At 42.6% G+C, this 20,409-nt stretch overlaps 1 protein-coding gene across 2 annotated transcripts in view; it reads left to right on the forward strand.

Moving 5' to 3' along the window:
- LOC134358318 (ferroptosis suppressor protein 1-like) overlaps positions 1–20,099 on the forward strand; it is a 33,020-nt gene extending 12,921 nt beyond the window's left edge. For both annotated transcript variants that reach the window (XM_063070419.1, XM_063070420.1), the window contains exons 6-9: positions 12,371–12,479; positions 17,328–17,480; positions 18,051–18,251; positions 19,653–20,099. In XM_063070419.1, coding sequence (XP_062926489.1) covers positions 12,371–12,479; positions 17,328–17,480; positions 18,051–18,251; positions 19,653–19,807 — 618 coding nt within the window. In that variant the 3' untranslated portion in view covers positions 19,808–20,099. The remainder of the gene's footprint in view (positions 1–12,370; positions 12,480–17,327; positions 17,481–18,050; positions 18,252–19,652) is intronic.
- Positions 20,100–20,409: the final 310 nt, after the last annotated feature.

Here is a 20,409-nt window from a genome sequence, read left to right on the forward strand (position 1 = left end):
AGCATGGATGGGCAGACCAGTGGTGCTGCTGGCTCACAGTACCCGGGACATGGGTTCAATTTGTTTGCTGTTGCCTCATGTACCAAGACACAGTGAAAAGCTTGTCTTGCATGTTGTTCATACAGATTAACCCATTACACAATGCATTCAGGGTAGACCAAGGAAAAACAATAGCAGAATGTAGTACTGTGTTACAGAGAAAGTGCAGGTAGACAATAAGGTGCAAGATTATAATGTAATGTGATGTAAAAAATCTATCTTCTTATACTCAGGACCGTTGAATAGTCATAACAGCGGGGTAGAAGCTGATTTCAATTTCAGATTTAAGATTTGTCACATATACTTAAAAACATACAGTGAAGTATCACTTGCATTAACAACCAGCTCGCAAGTGTCGTCATGCATTCTGGTGCCAAACTGTCCTTGAATCTGTGGTTCGTGTTATGTTTTGTAACTTCAAAAACTTCTTGGAAGAAAAACGTGAGCCCAGCATTTTAGTTTTAATTTTCATTCTTACTTTTAGTGAGGTGAGCACTTGTGATATGGTGGCAAAATGACATATGCCACTCACATTCTTTTACCAATAACCTGTAATGAATTATGTAAACAACAAAATGCCTAGTCAAAAACATATTACAATATTCAATATTACTGAAATATTAAATGCACTACACTCCTCCTACTTAGCTGTAAGTTCCAACTCAATATAGAATGCAACTCAATTCAAATATGTAACACGTTGCTCTCTAGTGCTCTGTATCTACATACACAATATACCATATAATACAACTATTATATAGACATCCACAGCATAGTAAATTTTAAATTGTCCCATTCAGGCCTAAAGATTTAATCGCTGTGGAGTATTTCTGATGTTTTTCCTGACGAGGAGGGTCTTTCTCCTTGGCAGATGAGACTTGTGGCTTTGAAACAATCTTGGGTTCTGGGGCTTCCTCCAAGGTGGTTGTATGAGTTGACCTGGGGCTGCAGGAAGTGGTTCTGACAGCTCTAGACACCTTTCTTTTGGGCACATTGGCATTGGCATCCAGAACAATGCATGGCAAACTGCTCAGTCTGCTGAATCATCCCAGGCCACCAGAATTAGAGAATCAGAATCAGGTTCATTATCACCGGCATGTGTTGTGAAATTTGTTAACTTAGCAGCAGCAGTTCAACGGAATACATAATGTAGAAGGAAAATAAACAAATAAATTATAGTATAGTATATTGAATAGATCAAAAATCATGCAAAAAACAGAAATAAGATATATTAATAAAGTGAGGTAGTGTTCAAAGATTCAATGTCCATTTAGGAATCGGATGGCAGAGGGGAAGAAGCTGTTCCTGAATCGCTGAGTGTGTGCCTTCAGGCTTCTGTACCTCCTACCTGATGGTAACAGTGAGAAAAGGGCATGTCCTGGGTGCTGGAGGTCCTTAATAATAGACACTGCCTTTCTGAGACGCCGCTCCTTGATTATGTCCTGGGTACTTTGTAGGCTAGTACCCAAGATGCAGCCAACTAAATTTACAACACTTTGCAACTTCTTTTGGTCCTGTGCAGTAGCCCCCCCCCCCCCACCATACCTGACAGTGATGCAGCCTGTCAGAATGTTCTCCACGGTACATCTATAGAAGTTTTTGGGTGTATTTCTGACATACCACATCTCTTCAAACTCATAATGAAGTATAGTCGCTGTCTTCTTTATAACTGCATCAATATGTTGGGACCAGGTTAGATTCTCAGAGATCTTGACACCCAGGAACTTGAAACTGCTCACTCTCTCCACTTCTGAACCCTCTGAGGATTGGTATGTGTTCCTTCATCTTGCTGCCCTTCCTGAAGTCCACAATCAGCTCTTTCATCTTACTGACGTTGAGTTCCAAGTTGTTGCTGCGATAACACTCCGCTAGTTGGCATATCTCGCTCCTGTACGCCCTCTCGTCACCATCTGAGGTTCTACCAACAGTGGTTGTATCATCAGCAAATTTATAGATGGTATTTGAGCTTTGACTAGCCACACAGTCATGGGTATATAGAGAGTAGAGCAGTGGGCTAAACACACACCCCTGAGGTGCACCAGTGTTGATCGTCAGGAGGAGATGTTATCACCAATCTGCACAGATTGTAGTCTTCCGGTTAGGAAGTCGAGGATCCAATTGCAGAGGGAGGTGCAGAGGCCCAGGTTCTGTAACTTTTCAATCAGGATTGTGGGAATGATGATATTAGATGCTGAGCTATAGTCGATGAACAGCATCCTGACATAGATGTTTGTGTTGTCCAGGTGGTCTAAAGCCGTGTGAAGAGCCATTGAGGTTGCATCTGCTGTTGACCTATTGTGGCGATAGGCAAATTGCAATGGGTCCAGGTCCTTGCTGAGGCAGGAGTTCAGTCTAGTCATGACCAACTTCTCAAAGCATTCTAAACTTTATCGTTCTGATTCCCCTTGAGATAATACTGTAATGAATAATTTTCTAGATCAATTACATATCCCTGCACTGTCTGCAGATAATTGCAAACAGATGGATCAACCCATTTCATATGAGGAAATCGCCGAGGCTATACATTCATTACACTCAGGGAAGGCTCCAGGTCCAGCTGGATTTTCTGGAGAATTTTATAAGGCTTTTTCTTCATTAATTATACCGCAATTACACTTAGTCTTTTTGGATTCTTTCAAATTGGGTAGATTGCCTCAATATTTTTATGAAGCTTCTATTTCGCTTATCCTAAAAAAGAACAAGGATCCAACTGAATGTTCTTCATATAGGCCAATTTCATTACTTAATGTAGATACTAAAATTCTTTCTAAAGTTCTGGCTAGTAGGATTGAAAATATTTTACCTTCTATTATTTCTGATGATCAGACGGGATTTATTAAAAACTGACACTCCCATTTTAATATACACCATGTATTAAATGTTACTTACTCTTCTTCTCAGGAGATATCGGAATGTGTGATATCCTTGGATGCTGAGAAGGCCTTTGATAGGGTTGAATGGAATTATTTATTTAAAACCTTAAACAAATTTAATTTTGGACCTGATTTTATTCAATGGATTAAATTACTTTATTTATCTCCTTCTGCTTGGATTCTTACTTATTTTCAAAATTCCAAACCGTTTAAACTTCACCGCGGAACTAGACAAGGCTGTCCGTTGAGTCCTTTGCTTTTTGATTTAGTTTTAGAACCCCTTGACATTGCTTTTCGAGAATCTAATGGTATCTGTGGTATTTTAAGGAGAGGTATCACTCACAAAATCTCACTTTACGCTGATGATATATTGCTTTTTATCTCTAATGTTGAGACCTCGTTACCTTGTGTACTTTCTTTACTCTCCCGTTTTAGCCAGTTTTCAGGATATAAATTGAACCTACATGAGAGTGAATTATTTCCTTTAAATAATTTGGTATCAATTAATACTAACCTCACTTTTAAAATTGTAAGAAATCAATTTACACACACAAAATGCTGATGGAACACAGCAGGCCAGGCAGCATCTATAGGAAGACGTACATCAATTTACTTATTTGGGCGTAACAATCACTAAAAATTACAAACACCCGTTTAAATAAAACTTTCTTACTTTATTGAACCATGTAAAAAAGATATTATTAAATTGGTCACCTCTTTCAATATCGTAGATCGGACGAATTTAATTCTATTAAAATGAATATAGAACATAGAATATAGAAAAGTACAGCACAGTACAGGCCCTTCAGCCCACAATGTTCTGCCAACCTTCAAACCCTGCCTCCCATATAAGCCCCCTCCATATATCTGTCCAGTAGTCTCTTAAACTTCACTAGTGTATCTGCCTCCACCACTGACTCAGGCAGTGCATTCCACGCACCAACCACTCTCTGAGTAAAAAAACCTTCCTCTAATATCCCCCTTGAACTTCCCACCCCTTACCTTAAAGCCATGTCCTCTTGTATTAAGCAGTGGTGCCTTGGGGAAGAGGCGCTGGCTATCCACTCGTCCTATCTATTCCTCTTATTATCTTGTACGCCTCTAGCATGTCTCCTCTCATCCTCCTTCTCTCCAAAGAGTAAAGACCTAGCTCCCTTAATCTCTGATCATAATGCATACTCTCTAAACCAGGCAGCGTCCTGGTAAATCTCCTCTGTACCCTTTCCAATGCTTCCACATCCTTCCTATAGTGAGGCGACCAGAACTGGACACAGTACTCCAAGTGTGGCCTAACCAGAGTTTTATAGAGCTGCATCATTACATCGCGACTCTTAAACTCTATCCCTCGACTTATGAAAACTAACACCCCATAAGCTTTCTTAACTACCCTATCTACCTGTAAGGCAACTTTCAGGGATCTGTGGACATGTACCCCGAGATCCCTCTGCTCCTCCACACTACCAAGTATCCTGCCATTTACTTTGTACTCTGCCTTGGAGTTTGTCCTTCCAAAGTGTACCACCTCACACTTCTCTGGGTTGAACTCCATCTGCCACTTCTCAGCCCACTTCTGCATCCTATCAATGTCTCTCTGCAATCTTTGACAATCCTCTACACTATCTACAACACCACCAACCTTTGTGTCGTCTGCAAACTTGCCAACTCACCCTTCTACCCCCACATCCAGGTCGTTAATAAAAATCACGAAAAGTAGAGGTCCCAGAACAGATCCTTGTGGGACACCACTAGTCACAATCCTCCAATCTGAATGTACTCCCTCCACCACCACCCTCTGCCTTCTGCAGGCAAGCCAATTCTGAATCCACCTGGCCAAACTTCCCTGGATCCCATGCCTTCTAACTTTCTGAATAAGCCTACCATGTGGAACCTTGTCAAATGCCTTACTAAAATCCATATAGATCATATCCACTGCACTACCCTCATCTATATGCCTGGTCACCACCTCAAAGAACTCTATCAGGCTTGTTAGACACGATCTGCCCTTCACAAAGCCATGCTGACTGTCCCTGATCAGACCATGATTCTCTAAATGCCTATAGATCCTATCTCTAAGAATCTTTTCCAACAGCTTTCCCACCACAGACGTAAGGCTCACTGGTCTATAATTACCTGGACTATCCCTACTACCTTTTTTGATCAAGGGAACAACATTTGCCTCCCTCCAATCCTCCGGTACCATTCCCATGGACAACGAGGACATAAAGATCCTAGCCAGAGGCTCAGCAATCTCTTCTCTCGCCTCGTGGAGCAGCCTGGGGAATATTCCGTCAGGCCCCAGGGACTTATCTGTCCTAATGTATTTTAACAACTCCAACACCTCCTCTCCGTTAATATCAACATGCTCCAGAACATCAACCTCACTCATATTGTCCTCACCATCATCAAGTTCCCTCTCATTGGTGAATACCGAAGAGAAGTATTCATTGAGGACCTCGCTCACTTCCACAGCCTCCAGGCACATCTTCCCACCTTTATCTCTAATCGGTCCTACCTTCACTCCTGTCATCCTTTTTTTCTTCACATACTTGAAGAATGCCTTGGGGTTTTCCTTTCCCCTATTCGCCAAGGCCTTCTCATGCCCCCTTCTTGCTCTTCTCAGCCCCTTCTTAAGCTCCTTTCTTGCTTCCCTATATTCCTCAATAGACCCATCTGATCCTTGCTTCCTAAACCTCACGTATGCTGCCTTCTTCCTCCTGACTAGATTTTCCACCTCACTTGTCACCCATGGTTCCTTCACCTTACCATTCTTTATCTTCCTCACCGGGACAAATTTATCCCTTACATCCCGCAAGAGATCTCTAAACATCGACCACATGTCCATAGTACATTTCCCTGCAAAAACATCATCCCAATTCACACCCGCAAGTTCTAGCCTTATAGCCTCATAATTTGCCTTTCCCCAATTAAAAATTTTCCTGTCCTCTTTGATTCTATCCTTTTCCATGATAATTATAAAGGCCAGGGAGTGGTGGTCACTGTCCCCCAGATGCTCACCCACTGAGAGATCTGTGACCTAACCCGGTTCATTACCTAGTACTAGATCTAGTATGGCATTCCCCCTGGTCGGCCTGTCCACATACTGTGACAGGAATCCGTCCTGGACACACTTAACAAATTCTGCCCCATCTAAACCCTTGGAACTTATCAGGTGCCAATCAATATTAGGGAAGTTAAAGTCACCCATGATAACAAACCTGTTATTTTTGCACCTTTCCAAAATCTGCCTCCCAATCGGCTCCTCTGTATCTCTGCTGCTACCAGGGGGCCTATAGAATACCCCCAGTAGAGTAACTGCTCCCTTCCTATTCCTGACTTCCACCCATATTGACTCAAAAGAGGATTCTGCTACATTACCCACCCTTTCTGTAGCTGTAATAGTGTCCCTGACCAGTAATGCCACCCCTCCTCCCCTTTTTCTGCCCTCGCTATCCCTTTTAAAGCACTGAAATCCAGGAATATTGAGAATCCATTCCTGCCCTGGTGCCAGCCAAGTCTCTGTAATGGCCACTACATCATAATTCCATGTATGTATCCAAGCTCTCAATTCATCACCTTCTATTCTACCTAAATTTACATATCTTTTTCAGGTCTTACCTGTTTTTATTCCTAAATCCTTTTTTGACTCTCTTGAATCTATTTTATCCTCCTATATATGGAAAAATAAACATCCTCATTTAATTAAAGTTCATCTTCAAAAACCTAAAAACTCTGGAGGCTTAACCTTACCTAATTTTAGGTTTTATTACTGGGCAGTTAATATACAATAGCTTATGTTTTGGCTATACTATATTAATGGTGCAGACTGTCTGGTATGGGTTTCTTTAGAAGCTAATTCTGTTAATAAATTTTCTATTTCTCTTCTTGGACCCTCACTTCCTTTATTTGTAAGTAAACTAACTGATAATTTAATAGTTAAACATACTCTGCGGATCTGGATACAGTTTAGAAAACATTTTGGTTTATTGAGATTTTCCCTTTCTAGTCCCATTTATTCTAATTTTTTTAAACCCTTCATGACTGATTTAGTCTTTAAAGAATGGGACAGGTTGGGTATTAAATGTTTTTGGGATCTGCTTGTTGGAGGAAGTCTTCTTTCATTTGAGCAATTGTCAGCTAAATATAGCCTACTCAAAACTCACTTTTTTAGATATCTACAAATCAGAGACATTCTAAGATCTCAATTATGGACATTTCCTGTAAGCTCAAATAAGAACTTACTAGATGTAATTTTTAAGTTGACACCTTTTTATAATGGTTCAATACCTAATATTTATGGTATGTTACTGGAGACGAGGAATGTTCCTTTAGACAAAATTAAGAATCTCTGGGAACAAGATTTACAGACGTCAATATCTGAGGAAATTTGGAATGAAATTTTTAAACTGGTTAATACTTCATCGCTATGTGCTCGCCATTCCTTCATACAATTTAAGGTGGTACATAGAGTCTATATAACTAAAGATGAGCTATCTCATTTTTATTCGGATATATCTCCCTACTGTGACAGATGCAATAATGGAGAAGCTTCATTAATTCAAATGTTTTGGACTTGTCCATGTCTTGAAAAATATTGGAAGGAAGTTTTTCAAACTTTTTCTTTATTTTTCAAAGTCAATTTTAAGTTTAATCCTCTAGCCCTATTCGGTATTTTTGCAGGACAAGATATCAAGTTGAAGACATTAGATTTACATATTTTGGCCTTTAGCTCTCTTATAGCTAGGAGGGCGCTTTTGTTTAAATGAAAAGATGTTTCTCCTCCTACTCATGCTCAAATGGTTATGCGACGTTATGTCATGCTTAGATTTACAGAAGATTCGTTGTTCAATTTCTGAATCTCGTCAAGACTTTCACACATCATGGGGACCCTTTCTGAATTATTTCCAAAACTTTCAAAACCCTCAATTCGTTGTTTAAACTTAGATGTTGGCTATTATTCATTTTTATTATATGAGAAGGTATTTAACCTTTTTTTTCTCCTTAATATACAGCTTTTGTCTTGGTAGGGGTTAGACTCTTTTTTGTAATAAATTAGTATATTTCAATATAACTTTGACTAACCTACATGAATACGAGTTAATGAGATTCTTATTATGAATAGATATAATGATATACAGTAATAATCATAGTCATAATCATAGTCATACTTTATTGATCCCGGGGGAAATTGGCTTTCATTACAGTTGCAACATAAATAATAAATAGTAATAGAACCATAAATAGTTAAATAGTAATATGTAAATTATGCCAGTAAATTATGAAATAAGTCCAGGACCAGCCTATTGGCTCAGGGTGTCTGACCCTCCAAGGGAGTAGTTGTAAAGTTTGATGGCCACAGGCAGGAATGACTTCCTATGACGCTCTGTGTTGCATCTCAGTGGAATGAGTCTCTGGCTGAATGTACTCCTGTGCCCAACCAGTACATTATGTAGTGGATGGGAGACATTGTCCAAGATGGCATGCAACTTGGACAGCACCCTCTTCAGACACCACCGTCAGAGAGTCCAGTTCCATCCCCACAACATCACTGGCCTTACGAATGAGCTTGTTGATTCTGTTGGTGTCTGCTACCCTCAGCCTGCTGCCCCAGCACACAACAGCAAACATGATCGCACTGGCCACCACAGACTTGTAGAACATCCTCAGCATCTTCCAGCAGATGTTAAAGGACCTCAGTCTCCTCAGGAAATAGAGACGGCTCTGTCCCTTCTTGTAGACAGCCTCAGTGTTCTTTGACCAGTCCAGTTTATTGTCAATTCGTATCCCCAGGTATTTGTAATCCTCCACCATGTCCACACTGACCCCCTGGATGTAAACAGGGGTCACTGGTACCTTAGCTCTCCTCAGGTCTACCACCAGCTCCTCAGTCTTTTTCACATTAAGCTGCAGATAATTCTGCTCACACCATGTGACAAAGTTTCCTACCGTAGCCCTGTACTCAGCCTCATCTTCCTTGCTGATGCATCCAACTATGGCAGAGTCATCAGAAAACTTCTGAAGATGACAAGACTCTGTGCAGTAGTTGAATGTAATTGGTAGTTGGTTTTTTTTTCGACCTTTATATATACTTTCTTGTACTCTGTATTCTTCTATGTAGAAACTAATAAAAATATTGAAAGAGAAAGCATTTCATTACTGTTGATGTGAGTGCTACCGGGTGATAGTCATTAAGGCAGCTCACATTATTCTTCTCAGGCACTGGTATAATTGTTGCCTTTTTGAAGCAAGTGGGAACTTCCACCCCTAGCAGTGAATACTCCAGACAAACCTTAAAGCGAACTCTTTAATTTTGACCATGCCTTGATGATGGTCCAACAATTCTCAATCCTCACGTAAGACAGCCTTCATCAAGGGCAATTTCATCCCAGCACTGGTAAAAATGGGGGAACTGGAGTTTCTGCTGCACTTCCTGCTATTTTTCGTTGCTATGCAGACCTAAGAAAATGCAGTGTGGGGTCTTTTCTGGTTTCCCTTTGGATCATCTCTGCCATAACAGGGAGACTTTTAAGTTGCATTAGGGAGAATACGTTAAGAGGAGTGTCCTCTTTTGTAAACTTTCCAGATATTTCCTTGTTCAAGGGTAGACAGAACAATCCATCAGCATTTTCATTAGTTGTCCTCTTGAATTCAGTCTTGTGATTGTGCCCTCCGAGAAACGGAGCCCATATTGGCATTTGTGCTGCTGCTGTTGGTGGAAACACCTTTCTATGGACTGAAAAAGGGCACCAGTGGTTGATGATCAGTAATGAGGGTAGACTCTCTCCCATACAGGTGCTGGTTCAAACGTTTTACACTGCAAGCCATACTTGAGGCTTCTGTATCAATCTGTGTGGAATTTTTCTCTGCAGCGGTAAGGGAAAATGATGGAATGACTATGGGGCATTCACTTCTATCGCCTATAACATCTGACTTGACTGCACCTATACCGTATGGTGAGGCTGATTGCAGTGTCTGACGACACTATTTTCTTTACCTTTTTGAAAGCCACTTCACAACTGCTTTGTCCATTGCCATTTCCTCCTGATCTGTCGTAGTGAGTTCAAGGGGGTGGAGCACTGTAGCCAGGTTTGGTAGGAACTTGTTCTGGTAATTGATGTCCTTTGGCCTTGGAGTATCCACCGCTGCTTGAATTTTCTAAGCGCAGTTGTATAATCCTTGTGCTTTGGAGTGACCACAGTAAACGCTTGGCTTAAAGAATTGCACCGTGCTCTGTGCCCATAATCTTCTAATCATTTTAACACGTGAGATTTTGGAGATGCTCTTTATCATCTTTAACGGTAACAATGATGCCATCCAAGTAACACTGAGTGCCTGGGCAGCCTTGCAGTTCCTGGTACATAGCTCTTTGCCAAAGTGTAGGTGCAGATGCTACCCGAAAAATAAGCCTATTACAGAGATAAAGCCCTGTGTGAGTGTTTATGGTGAGAAACACTTTGGACTCTTCTTCTCTCTCCATCTGTAGGTAGCCCTCAGCTAAGTCCACTTTGCTGAAGTGTTTCCCTCCAAAAAAAAAAGGTTTGCAAAGATGTCCTCTATCCTGGGCAGAGGGTATTGATCTACTTTCAGTACTGTGTTGATGGTGACCGTAAAATTACCACAGATCCTGACAGCCCCATTCCTGTTGGCTTCTGGGACCATGGGCTCATGGAAAGGATTCTTTTGGAACAAATTCTTTCAGCCTCCGAGCGATCTAGCTCACTGGCTGGTCATGGATGGTATAAGGAACTGGCTGGGCTTTGTAAAACTTGGGTGTGGTATTTTCATTTCACACTATTTTGTCCTTCATGTTTGTTTTCCAGTGACATCCTTGAACACTGCCATGGCATCATCCAGTACCTTTCTTAATTTGCTTTCAGCTGAGTCTGCTGAATCTCAAGGCTACCCAGTCCTGATACTCTCATCATCAAACTTTTCATCAACAGCATGCTGATTAGTGCCCTTTTTGAAACTTCTGCTTGACTTTTATCTTTTTCTCTTCCCTGTGCAGTCTATTTATTTTTGGTTGCCTGATGTGCTCTTTGCATGTGTCCTACTTTGTTGTATTTTCTGCCCATTGCACCTTGAAATCTGCATTGATGTGTACGTGAGCCGCTGTCACAATGGTAACAAAATTCGTTTGGGCAGGCAGGTTTCTGTTTGGATGGTGCAATTTAGTTCATTCCTGACTGCAACTCACTTGTGTCTTGTCTGCTGTTTCCATTAATACACCAATTTCAGCTGCTCTTTTGAATGTAAGTTGTGCTTCAGGTAGGAGCAGTTTTTGGATGCTGCCTTGTAAGATTCCACAAACTAACCAATCTTGCATTGCATCATTAAACCCTATTACTGAATTTGCACAATGTTCAGACACTTTGTTCAAATCAGGCACTGAAGTTGAAATGGACTCGTGTTCCACTTATGAAATCTAAGGTGTTCTGGAGTCAACAGTATTTTGGTTCTAAATGGTCCTGTATTACTTTCACAATATCAGCAAAGCTCATTTCGGGTGGGTTGGTTAGAGTGGTGAAACTTCTCAGCAAACTCCTGCTTTTCACCTTGTGTACTCAGCAAAACTGGAACTCCCTTTTCAATGGCTATTTCACTTGCTTCAAAATGCTGCTCAATTCACTCAGTATACGAAATCCAGTTATCTCTTGTGCAATCAAATGTGCCTGTCTTTAATAGCCAGCCACTTCCGCTTTTTAAAAATAAATAAATAAATCTCTACCCATTTATGAACCTGTGAATTTCATCCTTTTAACGATTTATTATTATTATATTTTTATTCGGCCATCCTTTCCGAAGGGGGTGTGGTTGGGGAAACATGCTGTATTTTTTTTAAAAACTCTTAACATCTCATTGTACCTCATCAGGTAAATAGTCATCTCGGGTTTGTTTTAAAACGTGTCGCCACTTGTGTTTTGTATCTCCAAAAACTAATCAAAAGGAAATCAATGGGAACCCGGGATATGAACCCGCCTTAGTTTTGATTTTGCTTTTAGTGAGGCGCACACTTATGACATGGTGAAATAACATGTCCATTCACATACTTTTACAAATAACCCATAATAAATTGTGTAAACAACAAAGGATGCATAAACAAATATTTAAAATATTACTCAAATATTAATGAAATATTAAATCTGCAACAGTACATGCCTTCAGGTTTTGTATCCTCTGCCCAGTGGGGGGTGGGGGTGGGGTATGCCCAGGGTGGGTAGGGTCCTTGATAACACTGGCTGCTTTACTGAGAAAGGGAGAAGTATAGACACGTCGACAGGTGCCATCTTGTATCAAGTTCACTTGGTACAGAAGTGGAGATGGAACAAGCATAGATCAGCCATGAGCATATTGAATGGCAGAGCAAGACTGAGAAGTCTTGAGGCCTACTCCTGCTCCTGTATCCTTGTGGTCTTTCCTGACCCTAACTGCTTTATTTTTTTTCTTGCATTTTTCTATAGGTGACTTTGATTCATTCCAAGATTCCTCTGGCTGATGTTCAGCTCTTACCAAGTGTGAGGCAAGGGTTGAAAGATATCCTCTTGAGGAAAGGAGTTCAACTTCAGTTGGGTACGTTGGCTGAAGTCTTGGTAATAACGTAATGGAAGGGCAAGGCTTTCTCACAGCTCCTTCGAAAATGGCCATTGATTTTACACTTTTTGGGGGGGGTTGATTTTTACTGTTATCATTGCACCTTCAGGACATCGCGCTAGGGTGACACTGTAATGTCAGTGTTCAATCCCCAATGTATCTGTAAGGAGTTCATATGTTTTCTACATAACTGCGTGGATTTCCTTTGGGTGACCATGGTTCCTCCCACATCACATAGACGTATGGGTTAGGCTTGGTGAGGTGTGGGTATGCTGTCCTGGTGTTGGGAGAATGGCAACAGTTATGGGCTGCCTCTTCCCCCCCCCCCACCACCCCCTGTGTTGGGCACTGATGCAAGAACAATGCATTTTCGTGCATGTTTCAATGTACATGTGACAAATTAAGCTCAGCTTTTTTAATAAGCTTTAAAAATATTTCAGTGGCTTGATAAATGTTATGCCATGGGCTTGTCTTTGATCTTTGAGCCATGCACACATGTGTCTCTGGTAACTGGGATGGAATGTAATTGTACCGATTTTCAGCACTGAGTCACCTCACACCAAACATTCAGTCAATATTTACACTTGTGGAAGAGGGGAAGAAGCTGTTCCTAAACTGTTGACTGTCTTCAGGTCCCTGTGCTGCCTCCTCTGACAGGAATAATGAGAGCAGGGCACGTCCTTGGTGGTGGGGGTCCTTAATGATGGATGCTGCCTTTTTGAGGCATCTCATTTTGAAGAGGTCCTCATTTCTGGGAGGCTGGTGCCCATGATGGAGCTGGCTGAGTTTACAAACCTCTGCAGCTTTTTCCAGTCCTGTGCATTGGTACCTCCGTACCAGATGGTGATTCAACCAGTCAGAATGCTCTCCATAGACATTTGCTAGAGTTTTTGGTGACATACCAAGTCGCTTTAAACTCCTAAAGAACATAGCCAGAGTCGTCTTCGTAATTGAGTCAATATGTTGGACCCTAAATAGATGTTCAGAGATGTTTATACCCAGGAACTTGAAACTGCTCACCCTTTCCACTGCTGATCCCTCGATGAGGACTGGTGTGTGTTCTTCTGATTTTCCTATTCCTGAAATCCACAATCAATTCATTGGTCTTACTGATATTGAGTTCAAGGTCATTGAGTACAACACCACTCAACCAGCTGATCTTCCTCACTTCTGTATGCCTCCTTGTCACCATCTACTACTGGCAACAGTTGTGTCACTGGCGATTTTATAGATGGAGATCATTGTCTGGGACATAAAAACTCATTATTTCAAGATGTGCCTGTTGATGACTCCAGGCACAAGCAAGTTTTAATGTCCATCTGCTGGAGGCTTCCCCGAGCTCCATACAGTGCAGAACTGAGAATCTGATTCCTGTCAGGGACCCTTTTTAAGGTTAATATTTGCCAGATATCAATTAAGCTGGAGGGAGCATGGACTTTCTCTCCAGGCACCTGCCCCTGATTCAGCCCCCTCATTTCTCAATCCTCCCAGCAGAGCTCCCTGTCTCCAAATCTGAGTGACACCAACCACGTTTGCCTTCAGACCCAGGTCCATACACAACCCCCCCCCCCACCCACTCTAAGACCAGATCCCACTCCAGGACCTGCCTCCCACCTTTCCCCATTCTCTCCATACTAGTGTAGAGTTGGAGAGTGCATTGATGTCTGTTGGTGCCACTCGATGCCTTGATATCGCCATGTGGGTAGTATCTCCCTTAGTTGGATGTGTCTCACCTGGTTGGATGAATTTGTAGCCTATCATAAACATGAAGAAGGTTCTCAGCCCGAAACATCGACTGTTTATTCATTTCTGTATAAACTGCCTGGCTTACTGAGTTTCTCCAACATTCTGTGTGTGTTGCTTTAGATTACCAGCATCTGCAGAATCCCTTGTGTTTATGAAGGGTCTTTCTTAGCCCAAAACATTGACTCTATTCCTCTGCATAGAAGCAGCCTGACCTGCTGATTTCTCGAGCATTCCCTGTGTGTGTGTTACTCTGAATTTGTCATCCTCCTTTTCCCCAGGCCCCGTCAAAACTTTACTCAGTCCTCATTGCAATTTAACCCTTTATTTCTGTCCTTGTATCTTGCCTGGGTTTCCTGAGGATAGATTATCATACTTAGTACATCTTACAATATAATAGTCTTTTCAACCCAACAAGTCTAGGTTCTTACCGCTCCCTTCCCCCCACATTTCACTGCCCCGTGATTCTCCTAACGCCTCCCTACACTGTCCAGCACGGTAGTCTAGTGGTTAGCACAACACTTCACAGTACCAGCGACCAGAGTTCAATTCCCGCCACTGTCTGTAAGGAGTTTGTACGTTCTCCCCGTGACGGCGTGGGTTTCATCCCACGTGCCCCAGCAACGCCTACAAGCCTGATTGACCTCCTAACTAATCACAGGACAATTTACAATGAACACTTAACCTACCCAGTATGTCTTTGGATTGCTGGAGGAAACCAGAGCACCTGGGAAGACGTGTAGGGGAGGACATGTAGCGATTCCTTGCAGATGGTGCCAGAATTGAATTCCAAAGTCTGAAATGCCCCGTTCTGTGATGGCGTCGTGCTCACTGCTATGCGGCTGTGACATGGGAGGAAACCAGTGCAGAAGCCCAGGTGGTTTCAGCGAAAACCTGCAGATTCCATGTGGACAGTGTGGGAGGTCGGGATCGAACCCAGATTTCTGGACCTGTGCATTGTTCCCCGGTCCATGGTGTCACCCAGTCCTGATCCTCCTGTGGCTCTCCTTTGCTTCTTAGCACTCAGTCACGGAATGATACAGCACAGAAACATGTCCTTCTGTCCACGGAGACTATACCGAGCATCAAACACCCATTTACACCCACCTCCCCCTCACCTGGTCTCCCCTATCACCTGCCAGCTTGTACTTCACCCCTTCTCTCTCTCCTGCTTTTTCTGGCTTCTGACCCCAACTTTCCCCATCTGTTGGAGGGCCTCGGTCCAAAATGTAGAGTGTTTATTTACTTACTGAGATACAGCATGGAAAAGGACCTTACAGCCCTTCAAACCACGCCACCAGCAGTCCCCTGATTTAATCCTAGCCTAATCATGGGGCAATTTACAGTGACCAACTAGTACATCTTTGGACTGTGGGAGGAAACCAGAGCAACTGGAGGAATCTCATGGAGTCACGAGGAGAACGTACGAACTTCTTGCAGACAGTGGCGGGAGATGAACCACCCAATTCCCCTTCATAGATATTGCCTGTCTTGCTGAGTTTGTCCGGAACTTTGTGTGTGTTGGATAGACAGACATCCCACCCTGCAAAAACTCATTTCAGGGAGGTCTCAACCTCATAGCAGTCTGTGTCAATGAATTTGTTAATTTTGCAAGACATCAGATTCACAAGTGTTTTGTGAGACAGCTGACTTCTGAATTCTGTCTTAATGTGCCGTGTTCACAATAGCTGCTGTCTTGGTTGATGAGCAGGCATAGTTTTTTTGCTATTTCTGGATCAGGAAACATTTTCCTGAATAGCTTGCCTGTGCGCTTACACACCTGGAATGGCAGGTTATGCTCAATGATGAAAGATGTAAAGTACACCTCAGCTCTAGTGACCTTCTCTGTCAGACTTTGGTTTTCTGCTGAAAAGAACTGTGAAATACTTCAGCAGCCTTCCCTGCGCTTAGCCTCACTGATACGTTGTGGTTCCCTAAAAGAAATAAAAGCAAAAGGTGTATCCTTATTACAGGTGTGCGCCACTTAACGTCCATTCGGACAACGTCCGATCGCATATACATCTGTAGTCACACACACTCACACACATATTGCCTGCAATAGTCAGGATCAGAACTTACTTTTTTACATCGAGATGGGGAATTTTAGATGAGTGATTTAGAAGTTCTGTATCTTAAGTTCAAGTTTATTGTCGTCTGGCTGATTGTCCACAAACAAAACAACCTCTGTCCGGACCACAGTGTAGCCACAATACATATATCACGCACACCACATAAAACAATATATTACCATATTATTTAATAAAGTGTAATTCAAAATGCATATAAAGTGTGCAGCACAGGTAAACAGTTCGCTGTCCTATGACGAGACCTCAGTGGGGGCCGGGTATTTATTAAAATCGGTTTTTCTTCTGAAAATGGCTGCGCTTAAACCCAGCCCATCACGGGCTTCAATGTACTTGTAAGTGGAAGTGTTTCAGGAAAAAAACCCCAAAGAACTTGCTTGCTGCGAGCGCACTTTTAAAGATGTCTTAGCGGACGATTTCGGACTTTCGCTCCAATTTAAACCCCGCTCTAATCCCCTTTAAGACACCAACATGTCCCGCCTGTACAGGACAGCCTCGCGTGGTCAGGTTGTCACTGCCAGCCTTGGGAATTTCTTCGCCAGGCTTTTGTACTTCATCACCGACAGTTGTCCGGATGATTTCAGCGTCATTACAGATGGCAGTAACTGAACTGATGGAATATGGAAGAGAGAGAGAGGTTGACTGTAAAGCCCGCCCACAGAGAAAACTGATAGGTCTACTTAGCACAATGAGAGATCAAGCAGGATTCATTCATTTTCTTTCTTTTTTTTCCCTCTCCCTCTCTAAAAAATCGATTTCTGGGATATTGTATATAATTTGCGGGCATCAGAGAGCCGCTATCGATATGTGGGAGACTCCTGGAACTCCCGGGATGTCTGGATAGAACATCTTTCGAATGTGGAAGGAAATGGGAGCACCCTGTGAATCCTACATGGTCACGGGAGAACATACAAATTCCACACATCCTTGAAGTTTGGACTTGAATTATTTTGCATTGAGAAGCAAATAAACTTTTTTTGTGTACTCTGTTTTCCAATAGGACAGAAAGTCACTAACCTGCACGATCTGGTAGTGAATGAAGTGCAGTCTGACATGAAAATATTGACTGACAAAGGTGAGGAAATCACAGTGGACATGGTCATCTGTTGTACAGGAATAAGGATCAACTCTGCAGCATACTCAAAGGTTTTCAGTAAGTGAAATTATTCCTTATTCTGGTGTACCATACCCTTGATTTTCCTTGCTCCCTAGTTCATAGCCACAGCTGTGTTAAAGAAGAATCTAATTTTCTCTAAATAGTCAAAGAATCATGGAGCACAACAGCACAGAAGTAGGCCACTTGGCCCATCTAGTCTGTGCCAAGCTATTATACTGCCTAGTCCCATATTCCTCCACGGACCATAGCCCACCATACCCCTATTCTACACGTACTTGTCTAACACAGCATGCCCACAGCTTACTAACCCTAATCCGTATGTCTTCGGAATATGGGAGGAAACTGGAGCATCTGGAGGAAACTCACAGTCACGGGGAGAAGCAAGAACTACGATGGCGGTGGGAACTGAACTCTAGTCACTGGTGTTTTAAAGCGTTATATGAATTGCTATGCTACTGTGCCATATTTAAACAGTAAATGCAGAATGTGATTGGATGGATGTTTGCCACCGGATTTGGTGAGTTTGAATCGGGAATTATCGCTGTCCTTTGAAGTGGTTGCAGCTGGAGTGTGTGATTTTAGTCTTTATCCTTTTTTTTTCTACAGGCGATCAGCTTGCTGAGGATGGTGCCTTGCATGTCAACGAGCATCTGCAAGTCAGTGGGATGGAAAATGTTTATGCAATAGGTGATTGTGCCAATGTCAAAGAGCCTAAAATGGCCTATCATGCGGCGCTACACGCAGCCGTGGCTGTGGACAACATTGTCCGGAGCCTGACAAAAAAGTCCCTGAAAACTTACCAACCAGGTAAGCCTGCAGACAGCTTTAGCAAACTACTTCAAATATTACCGAGGGAAAGGGGTTGTGATGCCTTGAAGTGTCATTGAACTAAAGATGCCCGTGTGTATTGGATCAGCACTCTGTGCCCCTTACAAAGTAAGCACCTAATCTTACCTTGCCCCTACGATAAATGCTGAAGAGAAGCAAATGCCACCCTTTTTTTGCTTTTGCACGTCTTTATACAATTGAAAGGAAGCTCCTATTAAAGGTTTGGACTGCATGTGTTTGGGGGGGAATACGTCAAATTAACCCATTCTCTTTAAATCAGTCCTTAGTTCAATAAAAGTCAAAGAAGTCTTGAAAAAAATTGATAATGTTTATGTTTATAGATACTGCTTATATGCTTAGTGGCCACTTTACAAGGTACAGGAGGTACCTAATAAAGAGGCCACTGAGCGCATGTTCATAGTCTTCTGCTGCTGTAGCCCATCCACTTCAAGACTCAATGTGTTCAGAGATGCTTTTCTGCACACCACTGTTGTAATGTGTGGTTATTTGACTTACTGTCGTCTAATTTGGAGTATTGTGCATGGTTTTAGTCACTTGCCTACAGAAAGGATGTCAATAAGATTGGAAAAAGTGCAGAGTTCCCAGGACTTGAGGACCTGGGTTTTCGGGAGAGGTTGAGTAGAGTCATAGAGAAGTACAGCACAGAAACTGGCCCATCCCACAAGGAACACACATCAAAGTTGCTGGTGAACGCAGCAGGCCAGGCAGCACCTCTAGGAAGAGGTACAGTTGACGTTTCGGGCTGAGACCCTTCGTCAGGACTAACTGAAGGAAGAGTTAGTAAGAGATTTGAAAGTGGGAGGGGGAGGGGGAGATCCAAAATGATAGGAGAAGACAGGAGGGGGAGGGATGGAGCCAAGAGCTGGACAGGTGATTGGCAAAAGGGGTATGAGAGGATCATGGGACAGGAGGTCCGGGGAGAAGGAAAAGGGGGAGGGGGGGGAGCCCAGAGGATGGGCAAGGGGTATAGTCAGAGGGACAGAGGGAGAAAAAGGAGAGACAGAGAAATAATGTGTGTATATAAATAAGGGATGGGGTACAAGGGGGAGGTGGGGCATTAGCGGAAGTTTGAGAAGTCAATGTTCATGCCATCAGGTTGGAGGCTACCCAGACGGAATATAAGGTGTTGTTCCTCCAACCTGAGTGTGGCTTCATCTTTACAGTAGAGGAGGCCATGGATAGACATGTCAGAATGGGAATGGGATGTGGAATTAAAATGTGTGGCCACTGGGAGATCCTGCTTTCTCTGGCGGACAGAGCGTATTCTGCTTTCTCTGGCGGAAAGAGAGTAGATGGAGACTGAAGTTGCTCATGGTATTATGGGACCCTTTCACCTCTCTGGTATCTCTTCTCCCCTAGGTGCCCTCACCATGCTCTTATCCATGGGACGCAATGATGGGATCGGTCAGATTGTGGGGTTCCAAGTGGGAAAGCTTGTCGTTGTGCCGGCCAAAAGCAAAGATCTGCTGGTTTGGAAAAGCTGGAAAGAAATGGGTCAGACAGCACCTCCCTGAGCCCAGAGTTCCAGCCTGCTGCCTTCCCGACACAGGGATGTGCCTTATGCTGGTTCTTCAGTGGATGAACGAGGAAAGATGGTAACTGCCACAGGTTTACAACACTGTAGAATCAATAACTGACACAAAAACCATCCCAAAAGCTGGCTTAAAAAGCCAGCCACCATCTTGCCTATGCTCATCATGTTAGTTACTTTAAAGTATTAACCGATAAATGGAAATTTGAAGGACTTTTGCTAAATAATGGTATAAAGGTTTGACTATTTCTAATAAACTATTAAATTTTTCAAAACGGAATGTCAGCTGTGAATTGGTTACCCAATGTTTCCGTGCAGGACAGGCCGGTTGGAGAATTGAGTCTCTGTTAGCCACTAGTGGACTAGTCTCATCAGACACAAACCTGCTTTGTAAATGACTTGTTGCATGATGGATTAGAAATACTGAACATGGATCTATGTGTTAAATATAGGGTCTGTTCAGGGATTGTAATGTGTTTCCTTGTGGATAGAAGAAAAATACCAACCTCTATCGCGAGACACAGGGTCTTGCAGATGCTGGAATCTGGAGCAATAAACAATCTGCTGGAGGGACTCGGCATCTGT

This window comes from Mobula hypostoma, chromosome 18 (genome assembly GCF_963921235.1).
Source record: "Mobula hypostoma chromosome 18, sMobHyp1.1, whole genome shotgun sequence".
In the NCBI taxonomy this organism is placed as follows: Eukaryota; Metazoa; Chordata; class Chondrichthyes; order Myliobatiformes; family Myliobatidae; genus Mobula; species Mobula hypostoma.